General features: G+C 35.8%; 2 protein-coding genes across 2 annotated transcripts; one reads left to right on the forward strand and one right to left on the reverse strand.

Moving 5' to 3' along the window:
• Positions 1-3,990: 3,990 nt before the first annotated feature.
• On the forward strand, positions 3,991-5,254 carry LOC108992135 (CASP-like protein 1E1). The gene is made up of 2 exons (XM_018966601.2): positions 3,991-4,347; positions 4,570-5,254. The coding sequence occupies exons 1-2, from the start codon at positions 4,115-4,117 to the stop codon at positions 4,907-4,909; spliced, it is 573 nt and encodes a 190-aa protein (XP_018822146.1). The 5' UTR covers positions 3,991-4,114; the 3' UTR covers positions 4,910-5,254.
• A 2,755-nt stretch (positions 5,255-8,009) lies between these two features.
• LOC108992144 (zinc finger protein CONSTANS-LIKE 13-like) lies at positions 8,010-12,419 on the reverse strand. The gene is made up of 4 exons (XM_018966606.2): positions 11,627-12,419; positions 10,288-10,500; positions 8,552-8,838; positions 8,010-8,323 (listed from the first exon to the last, which is right to left on the reverse strand). Exons 1-4 carry the CDS (start codon positions 12,128-12,130, stop codon positions 8,233-8,235), a joined length of 1,095 nt encoding a protein of 364 aa, XP_018822151.1. The 5' UTR covers positions 12,131-12,419; the 3' UTR covers positions 8,010-8,232.
• Between the last annotated feature and the right edge of the window lie 8,999 nt (positions 12,420-21,418).

A 21,418-nucleotide genomic window follows, 5' to 3' on the forward strand; every position in this document is an offset into this window, starting at 1 on the left:
CAGGAAATCTACTCTCTCATTTATTACACGAAATCTCCACAGTTAACATAATCTGGGGCTCCACTTTTGAATGTTGCTTCTGTTATGGACTGCTCCGTGTTGTACATACTTCCTGCATTAAAAATAACACTTTTTTTTTTTTTCCAAAATACTAAGTATAATTATACACAAGTGAAGTATATAAGAATGGGCATACCATCATTCCTTGTTGGCATTATCAGTAGGGTCCATACTATTAGTAGGGGGCGCACTATATTGTGATTCACTTGCTAAACAACACTGCACAATCAATATATTGAAACCAAACTTATAAAAAAAACAAAGGAGAAAACTCAAAACTGTTAAATCTAGCTAATTACTAGAAAAAAGAGAAAATCGAAAACTGTACAATTTTAAAACCTCGAGTTTTCTTCTACTTTTGACTTTGTTGTGGTCTCTACATTAGTCATTCTTTAACTGTTTTCTTTTACGGCATTTTTAACTATCGAAACTCTTTGTGCTATTTGTGGCCTCCTTTTGCCTTTTATAAAGTTCGGACTAAGTACAATCTTATCCTTGGCTACAGGAGCGTCTGTACTTGGTCTGTTAATTGAATACCTCAAGTCACGTAAAGCTGCGTTTACACCAAGTAAATGGTCTACCGTGCTCAAGTAATGCTCTTTACTTGTTAACAGATCTGGTGCTATAGCACAAAACAACCTCATTAGGTATTCTTGCTTCCGTGCATTGGGATTGTCATGCAATTCATCATAACTACTCTTAATGAAAGTGTATTTGCGCTTCAAGTCCTTTCTCCAGCGATCCAAAATGTAATTGGATGGTAAGGATGAATCCCTCTTATGAAGTCTATACACAGCAAATGCATGAATACATAAAATCTCCCTAGTCTCAAACAACACACACGCATATTTCACTTCGATCTCCTCATTGTATAGATAAACAGAGAATTATTCTCGATGTCTTTAATAAAGTTCTTGATCTGCAAAGTGATTGAGACATCATACGTGAAATAACACTCTTCATGGCATGATCTTGGTCTGTTATGATTGCAGCTGGAGCTTGACCATTCAGTTTGAAATAATCGCACGAATGACTGTGTATCTTCACTAGATATTAATCCAGCACTAAGAAGTATAGATTGACCATGATGATTGACCCCAACAAATTGTGCAAATGGCATCCCATACCTATTAGTCAGATAAGTCGTGTCAAAAGTTACAACATCTCTAAAGTATAGGTACGATGCTCTACTTTGTGCATCAACCCAGAATACATTCCACAATCTCTCTTCATTGTCCAAGTCCACAAAGGCATAAAATCCATCCTATCAAAATAATCACGGAGTGCCCCAACACCTCCTTTACCTAGGGGAAGGTGTCGCACCTTGTCAATGAAGTTTCTGCAGTCTTTCTTAGTCAGTAAACTCAAGGTTCTCAAAGTCATCGGCTTCAACAGCTAAAGAATTAAAATTATTATTCATCTTTATTCCAATTCCATCATTAACTTCTAGCTTCCACATGGCGATTGGGTCTATATTCCGATGACATCTCAAGTATCTAGATTTATGTCGACTCAAAAGTCTATGATTGTGGGCAAGCTCTACGATTGTTAGACACCACTCACCATTAATATTCTGGGCATTAATCTTGGCCTTACATTCTATTTTTGTTGTTGGACGTGATTTCGACACATCAGTCCTTCTACTTTTGTGCTTTCCACCGCTTACACAACCAACAATAATATATTTAATTGCCCCATTTGACTCCCATTTTGTTCTTTGTGTCAATACACCAAAGCTTGCTTGCTTGCTTTGCATAGCACTTGTAGTACACAATAACAACATGTTCATCCTTAAAAATCATTCTAGACTTTGGGGTGTCAACCAACTCAACTTCAGATTTTTCCTCATTCTTCTCATCATCAATACCCCTCTCAACCCCCACATCAAGATCGTCTTTTGGTTCTTCGGGTTCATGCCACAATAATGACATCATTTCTTTAATCAACAAATATGAAACAATCAGCATTTACTCAATAAATGAGAGCAGAACATGAACATGACTAACCATTTCATTCAGTAACGTTTGTTTGTTGCTCAATACGATATTCGCTAGTCTATAGGGGTACTTTATGAAATTGTTATTGGTTTTGAAGTCTCTGCCTTTTCAGTTTCTGCAAAGTGCTCAACCTTGCATAAAGTTCTTGCACTAGATGGACCAGGGTAATTTACTTGAGTCCCAAATGGTTCGACATAAGAGGGCTGCATAATGTTAAAAAAATGAAGTGTAAATAATAATAATATTTTGCAATCATTTCTAACTCATGTCCTTAATTTACCTAACTTCCTCATATGTAGGGAAATGTAGTTGCAGAAACATTATGCTTTGGAGGAGGCACATAGGGTTCTAGAGAGGAGGTGTAAGGGTTCGGAGGAGGCGAGTAGGGTTTGGAGGGAAAGCATATGGGTTTGGATCATAGGAATTTGGGGTAGCATTGTGAAATGAAGAGAGGTAATGAGTCATTGGCTCATATGGATTTGAATGGATAATGGGTGTTGGAGGCGTATATAAGGGTAGAGGCCCGAAAAATGGAGCTGACAGAGATCCATAATAAGCCTGAAAATAGAAATAACATTACTTTAACATCAACAATAACAAAGTGGACAAATCCAAAAAAAATAATTTACTTTTATCACATTTGTATAATTTGACCATTCACTCAAAGATATCTTCGATGGGTGGTTTAGAGGTTGTTTATCTTCTCATTTGCCTATAATGCTTTTTGGCCAATGAATTGCATCAAGCGATTTGTTTAGATACTGATATGTAAATTGAGCTTAACAAATTAAATTAAATGAAGCCCAAATGCAATGCAAAAAATCCAAAACTAGGGAACCCAAAGTTTTTGTTGTCCTCACAAGAGAATAAAACCAAAACAAAAGTCTCATTTTGTGGAAAAGAAGAAACCAAACATGACCACAAACAACATAGATAAATGCCTTAAATTCAAACACAAACATAAACAAATTAAAAACAAAAACAGATAAATGCACAAAAATTTCGAATCTAACAAGTCAAATATGCAAACAAATAAATGCATAAAAATTTATCTAACCAACAGATAAATGCATAAAAAATTCATTACATACACAAACAAATTAAAAGCACAACTAGATTCAAAACTTTGCAAAATTCTCGAAATGTAAATACAAAAAATTTTGAAATACAAAGTAGATATGGTGGATGAAATGCGTAGCTTCAGTTAAACCTTCAGCTTTAGCTTTACTTCACATTAGTGGGGAACAAAATGCAGAGCTTCAATTTTGATGCAGAAGGAAGGAATTAAGGAAACTTTTTGTTGGTGAGTTCCGTTGTTTGCAACCTGCTCCTTTGGGCAACTTTTCACTCTTTTGGAGAAAATGGAAGGATTTTCGTTTGTTTTTGGCTCCTATTTTGTGAGTATTTTTTTATTATTATACTTAAGACCATGTCACATTACAAGCTGGCCAGTGTGTTAAAATGTACTGTGCTCTGTAGTAGTACTGCTCTTGGGGATAGGAGCCTTACTATTTCTAGCGATTTTTCTTCGTTGTAACTATTCTAAAAAATTGACGAAAATAACCTTTTTATTTTTCATCAAAATCGTTGAAATAAGTCAATTCTGGCAATATATTTCGTTGCAAAAGGTTAAAAAATATATAACTCTGAAACGACTATATATATATATATAGTAGTCGAATATATAATTTCTGAAGGCTCGATGACCTTAGTCTTGCGGACGTACGTTAGAGAATGGCATCGGTGGCTTAATCGGCCAGCAGCTGGTGTTGTAATTACTGTAACTCTACTTTGTTGTCATGGGTATTAAACACTAGCATATGAGTTTGCCTTCATTAATGCTGCTCTAACTTCCCTCACTTCCCCACCTACTCAGATCTATATTATATAATATAGTATTTACTGATTACATCATTGCTATCCCTTGCTGCATTACTGTTTTACACTCCTAAAACTCCTCCTTATTGCCATCCTTGCTCAGATGCTCTAGTGTTCTCCCTCTCGATCGGCTAGCTAGATTCCTTCTCGAAGAACGTGATCAGTACGAGCTCAACAACATGGATGGAGTGCTGAGGAGTGATGTAAAGGAGATGGAGAGTCCTACTCCAAGTAGGAGAATAAGGATTTATGATGTCTTGCTTCGTTTTTTGGGGTTGGCCTTCACTTTTGTTGCTGCAGTTCTGGTGGGTGTTACTAGGGAGACCAAGATTGTCCCTATCACTATTTCACAAGGCGTACCCGTCTTGCATATTCCTTTCACGGCTAAGTGGCAATACATGTCTGCCTTTGTGTAAGCTTTTTCCACCCTTAGCTTTCCTCTCAAACATACACACGAGTTTATATATATTTGCTTTATATTAATCCAGTATAAGATTAAAGTCGGATATCTAGTGATCTCACTTCATAGATTCATACAAGCAGATCACATACATATAGTAAATTTATCTTCAAGCAATAAGTTGAAAAATAGGAACCAAATTCTTCTTACCTGCTGCATGCTGCATGCTTGCAGGTTCTTCTTGGTGACAAACTCCGTAGCATGTGCGTATGCAGCAGGATCTTTGGTATACTCTGTGGCAGCCCCAAGCTTCAAACACAATGCAACTTTGGTACTAAGCATCCTAGACCTGATCATGATGGCTCTTCTCTATTCCGCCAATGGGGCAGCGGCTGCTATTGGGCTCGTTGGCCGCGACGGAAACTCACACGTGCAATGGAGAAAGATCTGTGATGTGTTTGATGGCTATTGCCACCAGTTGGCAGCTGCCCTAGTCCTCTCTCTTATTGGGTCTTTTGCATTTCTTTGGCTCGTTCTTCTTTCCATTTTGGGCCTCCACAAGAAGTCAAAATAAAAATAAAGATATCACGCGAGGCTCTGGGAAATTGATTGTATGGGATTAGGGTTAGTGGAGGGAAACTTGTTCTCTGTTGCAGTGCTTGTAATTAGTAGTACGTAGTAAATGCTTGCGGTATGGGAAGAACTATATATATATATATCTATATATATATATATATATATATATATATATATATAGATAAGTAAGTGCTTTGATGATCTGTAGCAAATTTGATGCCGAGCGCGCAGCAGCTGGCCGTTGGTGTGGTTATTAATTGATGTTGGAATCTATATATATTATATGATCGAGACATGAGTACAAAATATATGAATTTGATATAGGAAATTGCAGCTTTAATTATACCATATTCTTATTTTATTTCGATTTATTCAATTCATGTGTTGACGTGATATTATTCATCGATATATCTTTGATTTTGTTTTAAAAAATATTGGTAATTCATCCTCTAATGATTAATGGATATAGTAATTAACATAATTTTTTTTTTATTCTTTTTTCAATAAGTCATGTTTCAGGATCATGATATATAATGCCCGGATTAATTCCATGAATGATCTTGACCATTCATTATATATAAATTCTACCCCAAGATGATCACCATTATCATAATAATTGACATAGATGGCCAATTTCACCCGGTCCAATGGCGGCGATCATGGAGGAGTGATCATCGGATCAACTGCCCTTCATGACCTTAAATTTCATTTCTTATAATTTCAATAAATGGTCAATATTTATAAATAGTAGATCTAGAATTGGCCGAAAGATGCAAACGGATCCATATATCGAATTCTCAAAAGTGATTGCATGCATGCAGTGGCCTATTTTTAATTAATTTAGCTGCGAGGATTACTGTTAACATGTTGATATTCGTTTGAAGCAAAAGCCAACCTCCCTGGCCTGGTGCATGGCTAATTAGTTTGGCATTTCATGCAAGAGGGAAGAGGCTAATTAAAGACTAGGATCACCATCTTGGGTGGGTGAAAGAAAGAAAAAAAAAGATAGGAATTCTGGATTCTGTATTCACACTCTGGGAGTTGAAATGAATTACACTATAAGTCTTTACCGAGAACCTATGCACTCCTTGGTTACATTAGTCAAAATTTTGCTCCGACACCCGATACCAATAATAATAATAATAAAAAAAAAATGCATGCATGCTGTACTTTTGTCCTACGATCATAATTGAAAAAATTCCATGCAAGCCCATGTTGGCGGCCTTGACTTCCAGGTGCTGGTAGCAGTTTTCCATGACAATATATAAGCGGCCAAATCCGAGCAGCTTTGATATTGACTATAAAAGAAGCAAGAAGACGGGAGAATTGGATAATTTGATCATTATATAGAAGGCGATTAATTACTCGAGTCATCAGGGTTATCCAAAATGATTGAAAAACGATGGACTGGAAAATAGTACCGTTTATTAAGGATATATATATCATCTAGGTCCTAAAAGATGCTAGATCACTGAACATGACAATCAAGATACACAAGTATCAATTTCATTACACACAACTTTGCTAAATGTGCAACATCCAACAAGATTACTAGATGCATTTCCCGTCGTCCTGTTAAGAATATAATACAAATAATTAAATTTACATTTTTTTATCAGTTTAAAATTTTGAGATAAGTGATTTCATATGGTATCAGAGCAAGTATCCTGAGTTTGAATCTTGAGTACTCTATCCCACCTCACATCTTTCACCTAGGATTTTGTCGTGGTCCCCTTGAATTTGGTCTCCTAGTCTCTTGTTTGTATTGTTCCACTGTTTGCTCTTTTCTTTTGGGGGGGTGATTAATTGGACGTTAGCGGGAGAAATAATCACAGAAGTTCCCAAAAAAAAAAAAAAAAAAAAAGGACCACAAATAGGAACTATTGCACCAGATCAGAGTCGTTTGAGTGTCATCATGAAGTGGTTGAATCTTGAATGCTTCTATACCTAAACAAAAGTGGTTGACAAATCATTCCTAGCAGTGTCCATCATGGTCCAAACAAACTTCTATTCAATATTTTCTCATTGAATCTGAAAGAAGTTATGGGAATATCTTATGGTGATATCATATCCAATGCAATGGTTCATGGAGTTTTTAATCCTTGTGCTTATACTTCAGCACTATAATTGGAAGCTCTACGCACGATCGACCCGCTTAACTCTAAATACGTGTCTAGCGACTCTATAAAAAGTCGAGAAATGTCAGAATTCTCAAAATAATTATGTGTGTATATATAGATATACATGCTTATGTATTGATAACATAGGTATTTTAATAGTGTTTTAAATGACTTTAGACTAGTACCACTATTGCTTTGAAAAAGTGGGTATTTATTAATACTTGCACTTCACTTTAAAAAAAGCATGCGCATGCCTAGGTGTAGCACTTGACCATCAACTTAACTAGTGCACAACAATTAATTGGTGCGTTTTCTAGTACTTTGACTTCTGAATTGTTGAAGGGTCACCTAAACGTTTTCTTATGAAAAATATAGATAGCTAACAAAACTCTTAAATTAAAAAAAAGGTCGCATTTTTGTGAATTGGTCATCATTTTTGTATTCACTATCAAGGTGTCACCTTGGGAAAAACTAGTAGTTTGCGGTAGGAATTGTGGGCATCCTCCAGCAAATGACTCTGTAGAGCCAAGCTAAGCAAAGTTCAACAGCCAACCGCAGCTGCAAGGAGTACTCAAGTTGAACTCAGTAGATAATCTATGTCCCTTTCAACTTAGAAAAAAATCTCTGCAGGGCCATGAAGTCTTAACAATTGTTTTGTGCACGCTACAATCCCAAGACGGTGGTGACCATTAGACTGTTATATAGAAAATCATAGAAGAGAATATTGGGAAATCTTTGGATGTTAAGGCGATCTTTGATGATCTGAGTTGATCTGTGAATAGTAATATTTTATAGGTCTCATTGAGATGTGTTTGAATGTAAATAGGTTGAGATACGTGTTTGAATGTATGAAGTAGATTGAGATAAGTTTAACTTTTTTTATGAGAAATTAAAAAAGTAGTAGATCCCATTAATTATTGGTTTGGGATGAGTTGAACTCACTCGAACAACCAAACGCATAAATCTACTATACACAAGTGAATAACTTTGGTGAAAATTCAACATATCTTTAACTGGTTTTCATATCTCATTACACAGGTGAAAAAAAAAAAAAAAGATTTTAAGTTTAGCTTGAGTAAAATACAAACATACCTTCTGAGCTTTAGCTTCAAAAGCTATTGCATAAGGTATAACTAGTTTCACCTGATCAACATAATATAGAAAATTTTTGCAATCCCAATGTCACAACTCTACCTGTATTTCAGTGATCCATCTTAGCAAATCTTCCCTTGATTCTTATCCTGCTTTCCGCACGAACCTTCCTTGATTCATACCTAATGTGCTTATCATACCTGTTGTTTTCCACACATCGATACTCATTATTCCAAGTACAAGTGTGGCCAGATGATAAAAAAAAATTGTGAAGAATATAAAGAAATTTCGAAGTGAATTCTCAATTCATGTTGATTAGCTACACAATCCCCTCTTTATAGAATATTTTGAAGTTGGGGTACCTAAGGAAATAAAATTGCCAAATATTTGACAAAGTTATAATTGTAAGAAAAAGGTGGCAATGATACCTCCTTGTTTTCTTCTTCTCCTTGTAGCGTGAGAGTGCAGAGTCCCTCTCTTGGCTGTTTAACTCATGTGGAGAAACTTTTGGAAGAGCTGATGAGTTTTCTGATATAATAACATGTAGTGATTGGGCTTCATTACCATCATTGGCATGACTGACACTGCCACCAATATCTGAATGTTTTTCAGGGACCACAGGACTCTCCTCAATGTAGCTTCTTTTGAATGAATTAGAAATACAAAATTGATTTGCAGCCTGACCACCATCACTAAACCACTGAAAGTCACCTGCCTGCACAATGGGAAGAATGCTTAACCTTTCAATTTGAGTTTTTAAAAGTACACCATACTGATATAACCAATAAAGAAATGTAGAAAATTAACCATCTAAAACACACCCTAATGCCTGAACATGCTCTGGTATACAAAACATATTGGACATAGTAATGGAGTATACATGCTTAAGTATGTGTATTAAATCTCAAAAAGGAATCCCAAGCATTTAAGTAAGTTAGCAGGCCCCCATACCTATAGGCATAAGCTTTTTAGATTAAGGTGCCATCCCAACATGTTATATCAGTATCTCACTTGGAGACTTCCCTAAATGTGCCAAGCCGGATAAGATAATAGAACAGTATAACTAATGTTTTGACGGTTTGGAAAACGATAAAGTTTGATATACATGGGTATGGACAAGACTTTGTGAGGAAAGATGTGGATATAAAAAATGCTCAAGAAGTTCTTGTCACAGAGAATCGGAATTGAAGCAAACATAGAGGTACATTCAAAAACTCTATTACTTATGTGGAGTACTGGTACATTCTGTTAAAGAAAGATGTGTTGGTAACCGTGATGCTGAGTGGGTTATTGATTCAACAACTTGCCATAAGTAATTCCCACAAGAAAGTTTTCCTCACTGCCAATAAAGTAGGATACTTATTACCATGATGAAGGAGATTCTGGTTATTTGAAGATTGAGGGAATTGTGTTAGGATGATGTTAAGCTGATGATAGTTGACATCGTTGTCTGACTGATTTTGGGGTATTAAACTAGATATTGCTAACCCTCATGTTAAGGGAGAAGTCAACAATTTAGCTTTCAAGTATACTTTGGCTTTTGATGAAGAGTTGAAGGGTTGGATAAAGGCTATAAAAGATGAGATTATTCTCAATAATGAAGTTTTCCTATTATTACGAAGTAATCAAGATGCTTGAGTTTTGCAAGATCTGGATCAGCATGGACTTCAAGTGAGGACTCGCAATGTGGTTCTCCTCCCTAATGGGTTGGAAAGGAGTCAGATTGGTGTGGTGGCTAATAAGTCCAACTGTTAGAGGTTAGGATTCTGACTCGAGGCCATGTGAGACAGTAGAAAGAAAGAAAAATATATAAAGTTGATTCTTGCCAGTGTAAGAAGATATAACAAAACAAAATTAAAAAATATGTATGTGCGGGTGTGTGTTAGAACCATATTTGTGATCATATGACATATTGGCAAAAAGGATGAAGGTAGGAGCTAATTGAAAGAAAACATCCAATTCCTTCGCATTTCTACACCTTCATCTGATTTGATGATCATGGAGGAGAAGAAGAATACAAGAAAAATGCTATACAAATCAAATGAGAAGATCCAAGTTCTAACAACAAGATCTATGTTAGACAAGCGTACTTAACATGAAAAATACCAATGTGGCAAAGCATGGGAAATGATTTTGCAGGGTACGAATAGAAAAAGAAAATTACCCCAAAATCAGGAGATTCAATTTGCTCTGCATCATGTGCAAAGCCTGTACACATATGTCCTGGCTGCACATTTTGTTTAGGCACCAATGATTGGTAATTGATGAGGGGTTCAGCATCAGCATCTTCGTGATTCGAGTTGGGTTCCGACTTTGCCATTTCACGAAGCTGACTAAGTATATCTTCCTTGTATTGCCCACAAGCAGCATTACGATTCTGATGCAACAACAATGTCCTGAACTAAGTCACAATCGCAGTGGTCGACAAACAAACTCTAATAGTAATAGGGATTCAACATTCCAGAGAATCTCAAACAAACTCTTAGGCCTGTACAGTAAATGCTTAAACTTCAACCAAAGTCAAGTCAGCCCCCACAAAAGATCCTAAAATTCATTAGATAGAATCTTCTGGGGAATAAATGAGATGAACTGAATCCTTCAGAGCATTCACATCTGATTCCCTAAATTTTTTCTTAAATTTTAGCTAAAAAGGACACTCCCTATAATTTTATCCTAAATTTTACTCATTTTTTAAAAACCTTCTACATCTCATTCTCTATCATTTCTCTATTCTATTAAAATAATATTTTTCTATTATTTCTTTATTACTTTTTTCTCTCACTTCCATTTTCAAACTTAACTACTTAATATTTTTTCTTATGTTTTGAACTATTATTATAGTGAATATTTTAAACAAAAATTTAAATTATTTTTTTACGGGTTTAATAATATTTTTAAAATTATTATTTTTATATTTTAGTAATTATTTAAATTATTTTTAAAAATATTATTTAAAAGTATAATAAATATGAGTATAAGAAAACATGTAGTTGATTGAAAAAAGAATTTATTTTATTTATTCGAATAAAATATTAACAAAAAATGATTTAGGGGATGAATAGTAATTTCCTATATTTAGAAAATTACTGTTCATCCCTTAAAACAAAATCTTAAAATAAGGAATGGGATGTGAGAGGGTTTTTGAGATTTTTTCTAAATTTTTTCCTATAATTTAGGGATAATAATGATTTAAGGAATGGGATGAGGATGCTCTCATAGCCTTCACAGATAGAGTAGACTAGATTACAAAAAATTGGGAGCGTCAGCAACTTAAACAGAGTTCGTTTGACTAGTTGAGAAGAGATGAGATGATTTGAATAAAATATTATTATAATATTATTTTTTAATATTATTATTATTTTGAGATTTAAAAAAATTAGATTTTTTTATTATATTTTGTGTGATAATTTAAAAAAATTAAAATAATAAGATGAAATGAAATGAGATAGATGAGATTATTTGGGCTTAAGTAAAGGAATCTAAGAACCAGTTAGATAAGTCACCTTAGGGAGAGGAGGACCTCCCATAGCCTGAAACTCATGCGCTGAATTCGTTGAATGAATCAAATCATCGAAATTGAAAACATGAGAAGCATCATCCCAAACCAAGAAATTGGAAATCTCATCAGCATCATCATTCTCATCGCTCAAAAACAGAGCTTTGTTACCCACCTCCTCAAAGCCAACAATAGCCATCAAATCACTCACAGAAGGACATCCAGTGAACCCCTCGAGAGGCCTCCTATTATGAACCAGCGAAAGCGAGAGATTGTGGCGCTCCCAGTCGCAGTTCTGGCACAGAACAGAGCTCTCAGTGGAGCAGAAAATTGAGGCAGGGGAGAAGTCACAGGCGTCACAAAGCGGTGAGCGAGTGTGCTTGGAGAAGAGCTGGTTGGCCGAGTGGATCTCCCTGTCGCAGAGGAAGCATAGCTTGGCCGAGTCGGCTCGGCAGTAGAGAAGAGCGGTGGCTTCTGAACAATTGTCACAGAGACGCTTTTGGGGGCTCATGGTTTGCTCTTCTTGTGGATACGATAAGGAATCAAGAATAAGAAGAAGACAAATTAATCATCTCTTGTTCTCTGTTTTTTGCAAACTATCTCGGTTAAGCTTATTTATTTGTAACTCGAAAGAAGAAGAAGATGATGGGTAGTCTGGAATGTATGTAGCTTCGAAACAGAGCTAAGAAGGATATGTGATAAATACGACTATACGAGAGAGAGAGAGAGAGAGAGAGAGAGAGAGAGGTTGAAAACTTGAAACTTGTCTTGTTGAGGAAGTAGTATCTTGAAAAGGGTAGTTGATATTTGCGTTGTTCCTGAAACGATGGATGGAAAGGTAAGAGATCATATTAATTGTCACCTCCCAATTTCTTTTCTTTTTTATATACAATTAATATTTATTATGTAACTAATTTAAAGTACCAAAAGTTATAGTTTTGCTACGATGCTCCTTCAATATTTATATCTACTTATTTAAAATATATATATTTATATATATATATATATATCTTTATATATATAAAATAATTATGTAAATATTGTTTTAACGATTTTTTTTTTTTTTTTTTGTTAAAGTTAATATCGTTCGTCTAAATTTGTTATCAATTCCTGCCGATACATCTACATGCACATACATTCTGTCATTCATTATATTTACTATATTAGACATTAATCTCGTCTAATTAACGTTACAATTCTAAAAAAAAAAATGAATAAAATTTAAAGAAGTCCCCCACCCAAAACCTAAAGAGTAAAATAGATGAAACATAATGCAAGAGATGAGAAAAGAAGGCTCAGATTTGCAGCAAAATAGTAACAAGATCATAGAGATTAAAATGCAAGCTATTACCAGACGAGGAGGAGAGCTACGGCACAACTAGATTTGCAGATGAAGAAAGATGAAACCAAAAAATCTTCTCAGAGCAGGGGGTAGAGGGAAAAAGAAATGGAAATGCAATGGCGTTTTTCACAAGATTGAACCCGAAATACTAAGGGAACGACGGAGAGAGAGTGGCGAGCATGGAGGCTCAACTATGCTCACGATTTGGGGTTAAAACAGGACACAGGTTGGAGCAAAAAAAAGAGCATGTGATGGGGGAGAAATGAAGGTGAGGGCAAATGGTGGCTCTCACTGCAGAGCGCGGAGCACAGAGAAATGGCAGAGAGAGAGAGAGAGAGAGAGAGAGAGAGAGAGTGGCGAGCGAGGAGGCTCATGGATAAGGCCTGTAATGGAGAAAAATAGAGGAAACTGAGAAGAAGAAGAAGAAGAAGAAGAAAGGCAGCGGCATGCAGGAGAATAAGAAAAGAAGAAGAAAACCCTAAAGACTGGCCAAAACAGCACCGTTTGAGGAAGAGAGGGTTGGGCTTCACAAAGCCAAATGGGCTGGGCCCAAAACAGAGAAAACCTACTAAAAACAAGCCTTATCTGAAAAATGCAGGCCTAATAAAATAAAAAGACAAAAAAATAGAAAAAAGGCAAATAAAAACACTACAACTAAAAATTAATAAAATAAGAAAAAAGCTACTATGCCCACCATTTCTTACCACTCTACTTGACCGCTCGGGGAAATTTTTTTTTTTTTTTACCTAATGATTAAGGAAATGATTTTAAGTGTATTGATGTATTTTTTTTTTTATTTTTTAAAAATATTTAAATATATTAAAAAAATATGAATAGAAAAATGAAAAAAAAATTGCAAAAGCAACTAGCGGTAAGCTTGAGCAGTGCTACTCAGGCGGCAGAGTAGCACCGCTCATAAAATAAATCCACTGACATACAATTTGACACACTGATATATAAACCCAAACACTCAAGCTATATAAATCGGAAGATACAAAATTTTAAAAGATAATAATTAAAAATTAAAAAAATGTGTAAATCTAAATGGTTTAGATACAATATGAAATCGACTGACACAAATCATATACCACATTGATCGATCTCATTCCCCAAGACTCAAACCATCCCCTTTCTCCCAAAAATCAACAATAAAAAAAAAACTCAAAAATCATAACCTCCAAATAAAAAATTAGTAGATAAATATTTTAAAATAATTAGTAGATAAATAGTTGGTAGTTGCTTGGAATAGAGAATTAAATTTGACAAATAGTTTCTAAAACATTTTTTGTGTCTGATATAGTTTCTAAGTCAACATCATTATTTAATTAACCAAAAACATTACGTCCTTATTAATAAAAAATTAGTTCTTAACAAAAAAATTAAATATAAACTAAGCGAACGTGCATTGCACGTTGCTTTCACCTAATATATATATATATATATATATATATATATATATATACTAAACCGTCAAAAAGAATGAAGTTTAATCAAGGAAGGTCCTTCTCTGCACTCTCGAGTAGTGTAAGGTGCAGTTCCCGAGTAATCTCTCAGATTTGCAGTGAGTCTAGAGAGGGTGGGCGTGTGATGGAGGAGGAAGAACTTGCTAAACGGTGGGAGGGTCTTAAACTGTCGAAGGAGGAGAAATCGATATACCAATTATCAACTGAGGGATCAACTGAGGGAGTTAAAGATTTGTGGTCAAGAGGGAAGCATTGTCTCATTGGTTTAGTGTTGACTAAGAGAGGAATTAATAGGGAAGCCTTTAGAATGACGATGTCATAGGTGTGGGGGCTGGAGGGCTGAAAGGCTAGAGGGCTGGGTGAGGTTTAAAGAAGTTGGTAATCATCGAATCATCATTGAATTTCAATGGTTGGCTGATAAGGAAAAAGTGCTAAGTGGGCGTCCATGGTTCTTTGATAGGAACTTGTTAACTTTTCAAGAATTTGATGGAAGTGTCCCTCCCAATGCAGTGCAGCTCATGCATGAACCTTTTTGGGTTTAGTTACAATATCTCCCTCTGGTGACTATGTCAGAGGAAATGGGAGATCATTTCAGCTCAGCTATAAGGAAAGTCATAGAAGTTGAATCCGATAATGATGGATGGACATGGGGTAAATGCCTTCAAGTAAGGGTAGCTGTCGACTTGCATAGACCTTTCCTGAAAGGGAAATGGCTGAAAGTTGATGATCAGTAGTACTGAGAATCCTTTAAGTGTAAACGTTTGCAAAACTTCTGTTTCAATGTGGAGTTTTATTCCATAAAGGGAGAAGTTGTAACAAGCAGAGGTATAACAACTAAGGGGATGAGGTGCAATAGTTACAGCTTGATCCTTGGCTTCGAACTCAGCCAATGAACTCAAACATTTTTTATCTTCGAAAATATGGTGGCTCTATTAGTACAAGCCACCATCAGAGGTAGCAACAGGCATATTCATGTGGTGGTGACAGGGATGACTCCAAAAATGGTAAGGCAGATCAACAGGAGGGATCTGAGGCTAATTCTTAGGCTTTTCCTGACGATGAGGCCATCAATTTGGCAAATGGGAATGTTGTTTTCCAGCAGGAGATGGGGGTTGAGGTATTTATCTAGAAAGTCAATAGTAACACTCCCTTTAATCAAGGCTGTTTCCAAGTTAAGGAAGATTCGGGAGCAAATTCTGATATGGTGTAAGAGGGGGTTTTAAATAAGGAAGATATCAACCCAAATGAGACTGTTATGAGTGCAGTTATCGGCACTTCTTGCCTTATGGAGTTAGAAGATTCTAAGCTGTCAACTATGGAAAGATCTTCTCACTAAGTAGTTACACTCTCAAGCATTAGCCCACGGGTTGATGTGGATTTTGATAACTCTCTTAATGGGAGAGCTGAGGTGTCTAAAAAGGCTCCACGTGGAAGAGGAGGGCTAGGGAGGTCAACAATCTGGAAAACAATGAAGACTATCCCAAAGGTAGGGAAAGGAAGAAGAGGGGACTAGGAATAACTGTTGTTGATAGTAAGTCAGTGAATAAACATAAACTCGCTAAAGGATCTGATCTGAACAATCCTAATACTGAGTTGGTGGAGGCTGCTATGCAGCTCCACCAATAGCCATGATAGGCCTTAGCTAGAATTGTCGAGGGCTTGGAAGCCCTTAGACAATTTGTGAACTTTACCTTTTGGTGAAGTATGTCTCAAGTTTGTGTTTCTAATGGAAACAAAATGTGGTAGAGATAAGGTGGAGGCGGTAAGGAATAGAGTGGGGTTTGACATTAGCTTTGTGGTTGATAGTAAGGGTCTCAGTCGAGGATTAGTTTTCTTGTGGAATAGCTCTGAAGACATTTGCTCAAAATCTTATTCTCAAAGTCATATTTCCATTATCATGAAAATGGTAGAGGATAATTCTAAGGTTATGATTACAGGGTTCTATGGCAACCCTCTAACTTCTAGAAGGGGTGAGAGTTGGTAGCTTCTGAAAATGCTGAAATCTAGGCAAGGAATGATTTGGTTATGCTTGGTAGATTTCAATGAAATTCTGCATCATTATGAGAAATAAGGGGCAGTTAGGAGACCATATTCACAAATGGAAGCTTTTAGAGATGCAGTGGAGTTTTGTGGTTGAAGTGACCATGGATTTCAAGGCATAAAATTCACCTAGTGCAATAGTAGAGAGGGTTCTCAGTTTTCTAAAGAGAGGTTGGATCGGGCTATGGGCAATTTATCTTGGACTAGTGTCTTCTCTACTTGTAATGTTAGTGCCTTAGCTGCCCAGTCTTCAAACCATAGTCCTCTACTAGTCTCCATGAGAAATTAATCAATAAGTGAGATTAGCAGGGATAAATGGAGGGCGAAACTTTTTAAATATGAAACCAGTTGGGATCAAAGGGAGGATTGCAGCAGTATTATAGAGAGTAGTTGGCTTCAGCAACATGGCCTTTTTGGCTCAAAGTTGGGGACTGTTCTTAAAGGTTTGCAGAAGTGTAAAGAGTCCCTGTAGAAATGGAGTAAGGAAACTGTGAATAAGCAGAAAAGGGTTATCCATGCTAAGTTGAATCAACTCTCCAAGTTGCAAAACATGAATACTGGCTCTCATCTAGGTCCTATTAAGAAATTGCAAAAGAAAGTGGAGGCCTTATTGGAGGAAGATAATACTTAATGGAAGCAAATAACAAAACAAGCTTGGCTCAAACATGGGGACATAAATATTAAGTACTTTCACATGTGTGCTAATCAGAGAAGGAAGACAAATGCTATCAAGAGAAATGTTAGGGAAGATGGATCAGTGGCCTACAATCCTAAAGATATCACAGAGACTTTTTATCCATATTATCAAAACCTGTTCACTTCATCCAATCCTGAAGGTTTTGACATATGTCTAGTTTCACTGACTCCTAAGGTAAATGAAAAGATGAATTCATTTATGTCCAAGCAATACACAACAGAGGAGGTTAAAGAGGCATTTTTTCAAATGAATCATTTGGGCTCTCCAGTTTCAGATAGATTTCCAACATCATTCTACCAAAATCATTGGCAGGAAGAGAGGTTGGTCATATAAATGAAACTCATATTGTATTGATCCCCAAGATTAAAAGTCCCAAAACAATATTGATTATAGGCCTATCTCTTTATGCAATGCTATATAAGATTATTTCTAAAGTCATAGCCAATAGACTAAAAGGTATCCTTCCCAATATTATTTCTACCACTCAAAGTGCATTTGTACCTGGTAGGCTAATTTTGGACAATATCATTGTTGCTTTTGAGGTGATGCACTCTATGAATTCAAGGGTTCACGAGCAGAAAGGGTATATAACATTGAAGTTAGATGTGAGCAAAGCCTATGATAGGGTGAAATAGAGTTTTTTAAGAGAAGTGATGGTAAGGTTGGGGTTCAATGACAAGTGGATCAGACTAGTGCTGAGATGCATCATCTTAGTGACTTATTCTATCCTTATTAATGGAGCTCCTCAAGGCTTCTTTCAACCTACAAGGGGTATTAGACATAGGGACCCTTTATCTCTCTCTCTCTTTATCCTTTATTCTGAAGCTCTTAGTTCCTTACTCAACCAAGCAGAGGCATCAAAATTAATTTCTGGCATTTCTATTGCTAGGGGTAAGCTATGTATTAACCACTTATTTTTTGCAGACGATAACTTGTTATTTAGCAAAACCAACTCTCTTGAATGGGCAAGGTTTATTGGAATTCTTGATTTATATGAAAGAGCCTCACGACATAAGCTTAATAAAGAGAAGACTTCCATTCATTTCAATGCCAACACCAAAAGGGATGCAAAGGACTTATCATTAGCATTGCTGGAGTTAGATCTTCATCCTCTTATGAAAAGTATCTTGGTTTACCTGCTCTCATTGGTAGATTAAGACACAAAACCTTCAAGAGCATCTTGGATAGAATAAGGGGCAGGATCAGTAATTAGAAGTCAAAGTTTCTATCTCAGGCAAGGAAGGAAATCCTCCTCAAAACTGTAATCCAAGCTCTACCTACTTACTGCACTAAGGTTTTTAAACTCCCAAAATTTTTACCTAAGGAGATCAATAAAGTGATGCACCAGTTCTGGTGGGGACAACAACAAAATGAAAAGAAAGTGCATTGAGTCTCATGGAGTCAAATGGAGAAAGCTAAGGCTACAGGTGGACTGGGATTTCGTGGCTTGAAAAGTTTCAATTTGGCTTTGCTCGCTAAGCAAGGATGGAGGATCTTACAACATCCTAAATCACTTGCTTCATAAATCCTGAAATCAAAGTAATTCCCAAATTCATCATTTTTTCAAGCCAAGCTTGGGGCTAGACCCTCTTTTATTTGGAGAAGCATCATTATGGAGGATTGGGAATGGTCAAGGTACTAGTATCTGGAAGGATAGATGGCTGCCTCAACCCTTAACATTTAAGATTCAAAGTCCAGTACAGATTCTGAGTGCAGATGCGGCTGTGGCAGAGCTCATTAACCATGAAGATAAGGAATGGAGAGTGGATTTTGTGGAACCAATTTTCAAAAGAAGAGAAGCAGAAATCATTAAAAGGATCCAAATTAGCTCTATTGGATCTCCTGACAAGCTAATATGAAAATGCATAAATAATGACATTTTCAGTTAAAAGTGCTTACCATCTGTAAAAGGAACTCAATGGATTGTCAAAGGGGCAATCATCAAAAGCTACCTCTAAGGAAGATGGGTGGACCTGCTGTTGGAAGTTTCAAGTTCCCCACGGCACCAAGGTCTTTGTGTGGAGAGCCTGCCTAGAGTCCTTGCCCACTAATTTGAACTTGCACAAGAAACAAATTATTGAGTCTCCATTGTGTCATATCTGTCTGAGAGAAGAGGAGTATGTGGTTCATGCAATGTGGAGCTGTAGCTCAACTATGGATGTGTGGAGCCAGTGCCCAGTTGCTTTTCATAAGAGCACTCTCAGTGCAGACAGTTTCAGAAGAATTTTTTAAGGCCTTAGTGCAATAACTGAGCAGCAGATCATGGAGGTATTTGCCATGATAGCAAGGAAGATATGTCTAAAAATAAATGAGTTGGTTTTCAAGGGTTCATTTTTACATCATTCGTTGGTGGCACAACAGGGTAAGCAATTACTGGAAGATGTTAAGGAGTCGTAGTCTAGTAACAACTCAAAGACTTGAGTGACTAATGTTGTGATAGATAAATGGGAACCTCCTCCACTAGACTTCTATAAAATCAATTGGGATGCTGTTATAAATCAGACTAGTGGCAGTATTGGAATTGTAATTGTTGTTCGAGATCATGATGGTAATGTCATGGCTATCAAGAGGATGAAGAGAGCTGGCTTCAATGACCCCTTCCAGGCAAAGTCCATTGGAGCTTTCCAAGCTACAATCTTTGCCTCTAAGCTTGGTCTGTGAAATGTCATATTAGAAGGGGATTCTCTTCAAGTAGTTAGGGATATTTCTCAACAAATAGAAAGATGGGATAGTGCTGGGATTTGGCTTTTCGAAGTCATGTTAAAAGGATTGCTAATGGGGTTGCACACTTATTAGCTAAAAACTATCTTGATTTATAGGAGAATTACATTAAAGTTGCGTTTAGATGTTGAACTGAATTTAATTTAATTGAGTTGATATGAGATGAAAGTTAAAAGTTGAATAAAATATTATTAGAATATTATTTTTTAATAATATTAATATTTTGAGATTTAAAAAAATTGAATTGTTTATTATATTTTATATTAAAATTTTAAAAAAATTATAATAAATAGATAAGATAAATTGAGATGAGTTTAAAATCCAAACTATCTAATTTTAGAAAAGCAATAAAATAAAATAGCACAGAAATTATACAAGTCGGCATTGGATAAACGTGGATGATCAGATTTTGAAAATCAAATAAATTGATGTATATAATAGCATTAAAAGATGGCCAGGAGACTAGTGACACGAGTAGTACACGTGCCGCAATTTTTCTGAATTTGTAAATTGATGAACCGAGAATCTGACAGTGCATGTGGATAAGTTATTTTCTATACTAGTAGATAAAAAAGTACATATAAATATATATATATATATAGGAAATGGAAAGCTATATAAAAAAGAAAAGATTTTAGACGTTGGGGAGGAAAGAGAGAAGGAAGCAGTCAAAGCACCACCTCCCGTCCCCATCTTATATGAAATAGGAACCCATCAAAGATCACCAACAAAGATTAGTAACTCTTTGGTGTGCTACAAACAGCACAAGTTCACGGGACAGCCTAAACAATTAAACTTGAATTAAACCATAATAATTTTCTTGTATCTTCTGTAAGATTTTCTCAGCTAGGAGGATGGACCATCTGTTTACAAAAGCTGATATTTTGAGTCTTGTTTGGGGTGGGGGGCAGAGGGAGGCAGCCTTCGGCTAACCTGCATCGCAAGAAAAAAGGCAAGTCAAAGTGATGACTTGGCAGAGAGACGTGTGCAGATTCAGAACCTTACATGGACGGGAGTTCACACGTTGAATTAAATATCATGGGATGGGGACCCTCTTCGATCCTTCACTGCATTAGATCCATTATTATCAACAGCCAGGTCATTGCTTACGTTTGTTCTAACTTATTCCAAGCTTCCAACGGGACCATTTTGTACTCCCACAATTCAATTCTGATGTAGACTTGATATCAATTAATTCATTTATGATATAGACTGGATATCATCAATTTTCACTTCCATTTCATAAAATCTCTTAAGCTTTTCAAACTCCAAACAACTTTCCAGAAAGACTCTTTAAGAGCAATCACAATAATTTCTTCATCTTATCATTTAAAATATATTATTAAAATTCATTTTTTCTATTTAACATATTAACTTTACAACATATCATACATCAATTTATCTATTTTTTTTCATATAATTTAAATATTATACTTTTTAATCTTTTTTATTCATTTCAAATATTTTATCTAATTACTAATGATATCTTCATATCTTTTGATATTTACAATATTTTCTTATATACAATATCATATA

The sequence above is a fragment of the Juglans regia genome, chromosome 11 (genome assembly GCF_001411555.2).
Source record: "Juglans regia cultivar Chandler chromosome 11, Walnut 2.0, whole genome shotgun sequence".
Lineage (NCBI taxonomy): Eukaryota > Viridiplantae > Streptophyta > Magnoliopsida > Fagales > Juglandaceae > Juglans > Juglans regia.

Excerpts from the sequence above, each read along its gene's own strand:
- LOC108992135 (XM_018966601.2), top strand. The coding sequence starts at position 4,115 with ATGGATGGAGTGCTGAGGAGTGATGTAAAGGAGATGGAGAGTCCTACT. Across the intron at positions 4,348-4,569 it reads CAATACATGTCTGCCTTTGT|GTTCTTCTTGGTGACAAACT; the intron begins GTAAGCTTTTTC and ends GCATGCTTGCAG.
- LOC108992144 (XM_018966606.2), bottom strand. The coding sequence starts at position 12,130 with ATGAGCCCCCAAAAGCGTCTCTGTGACAATTGTTCAGAAGCCACCGCT. Across the intron at positions 10,501-11,626 it reads GAGGTCCTCCTCTCCCTAAG|AATCGTAATGCTGCTTGTGG; the intron begins GTGACTTATCTA and ends TTGTTGCATCAG. Across the intron at positions 8,324-8,551 it reads GAGAAGAAGAAAACAAGGAG|GTATGATAAGCACATTAGGT; the intron begins GTATCATTGCCA and ends GGAAAACAACAG.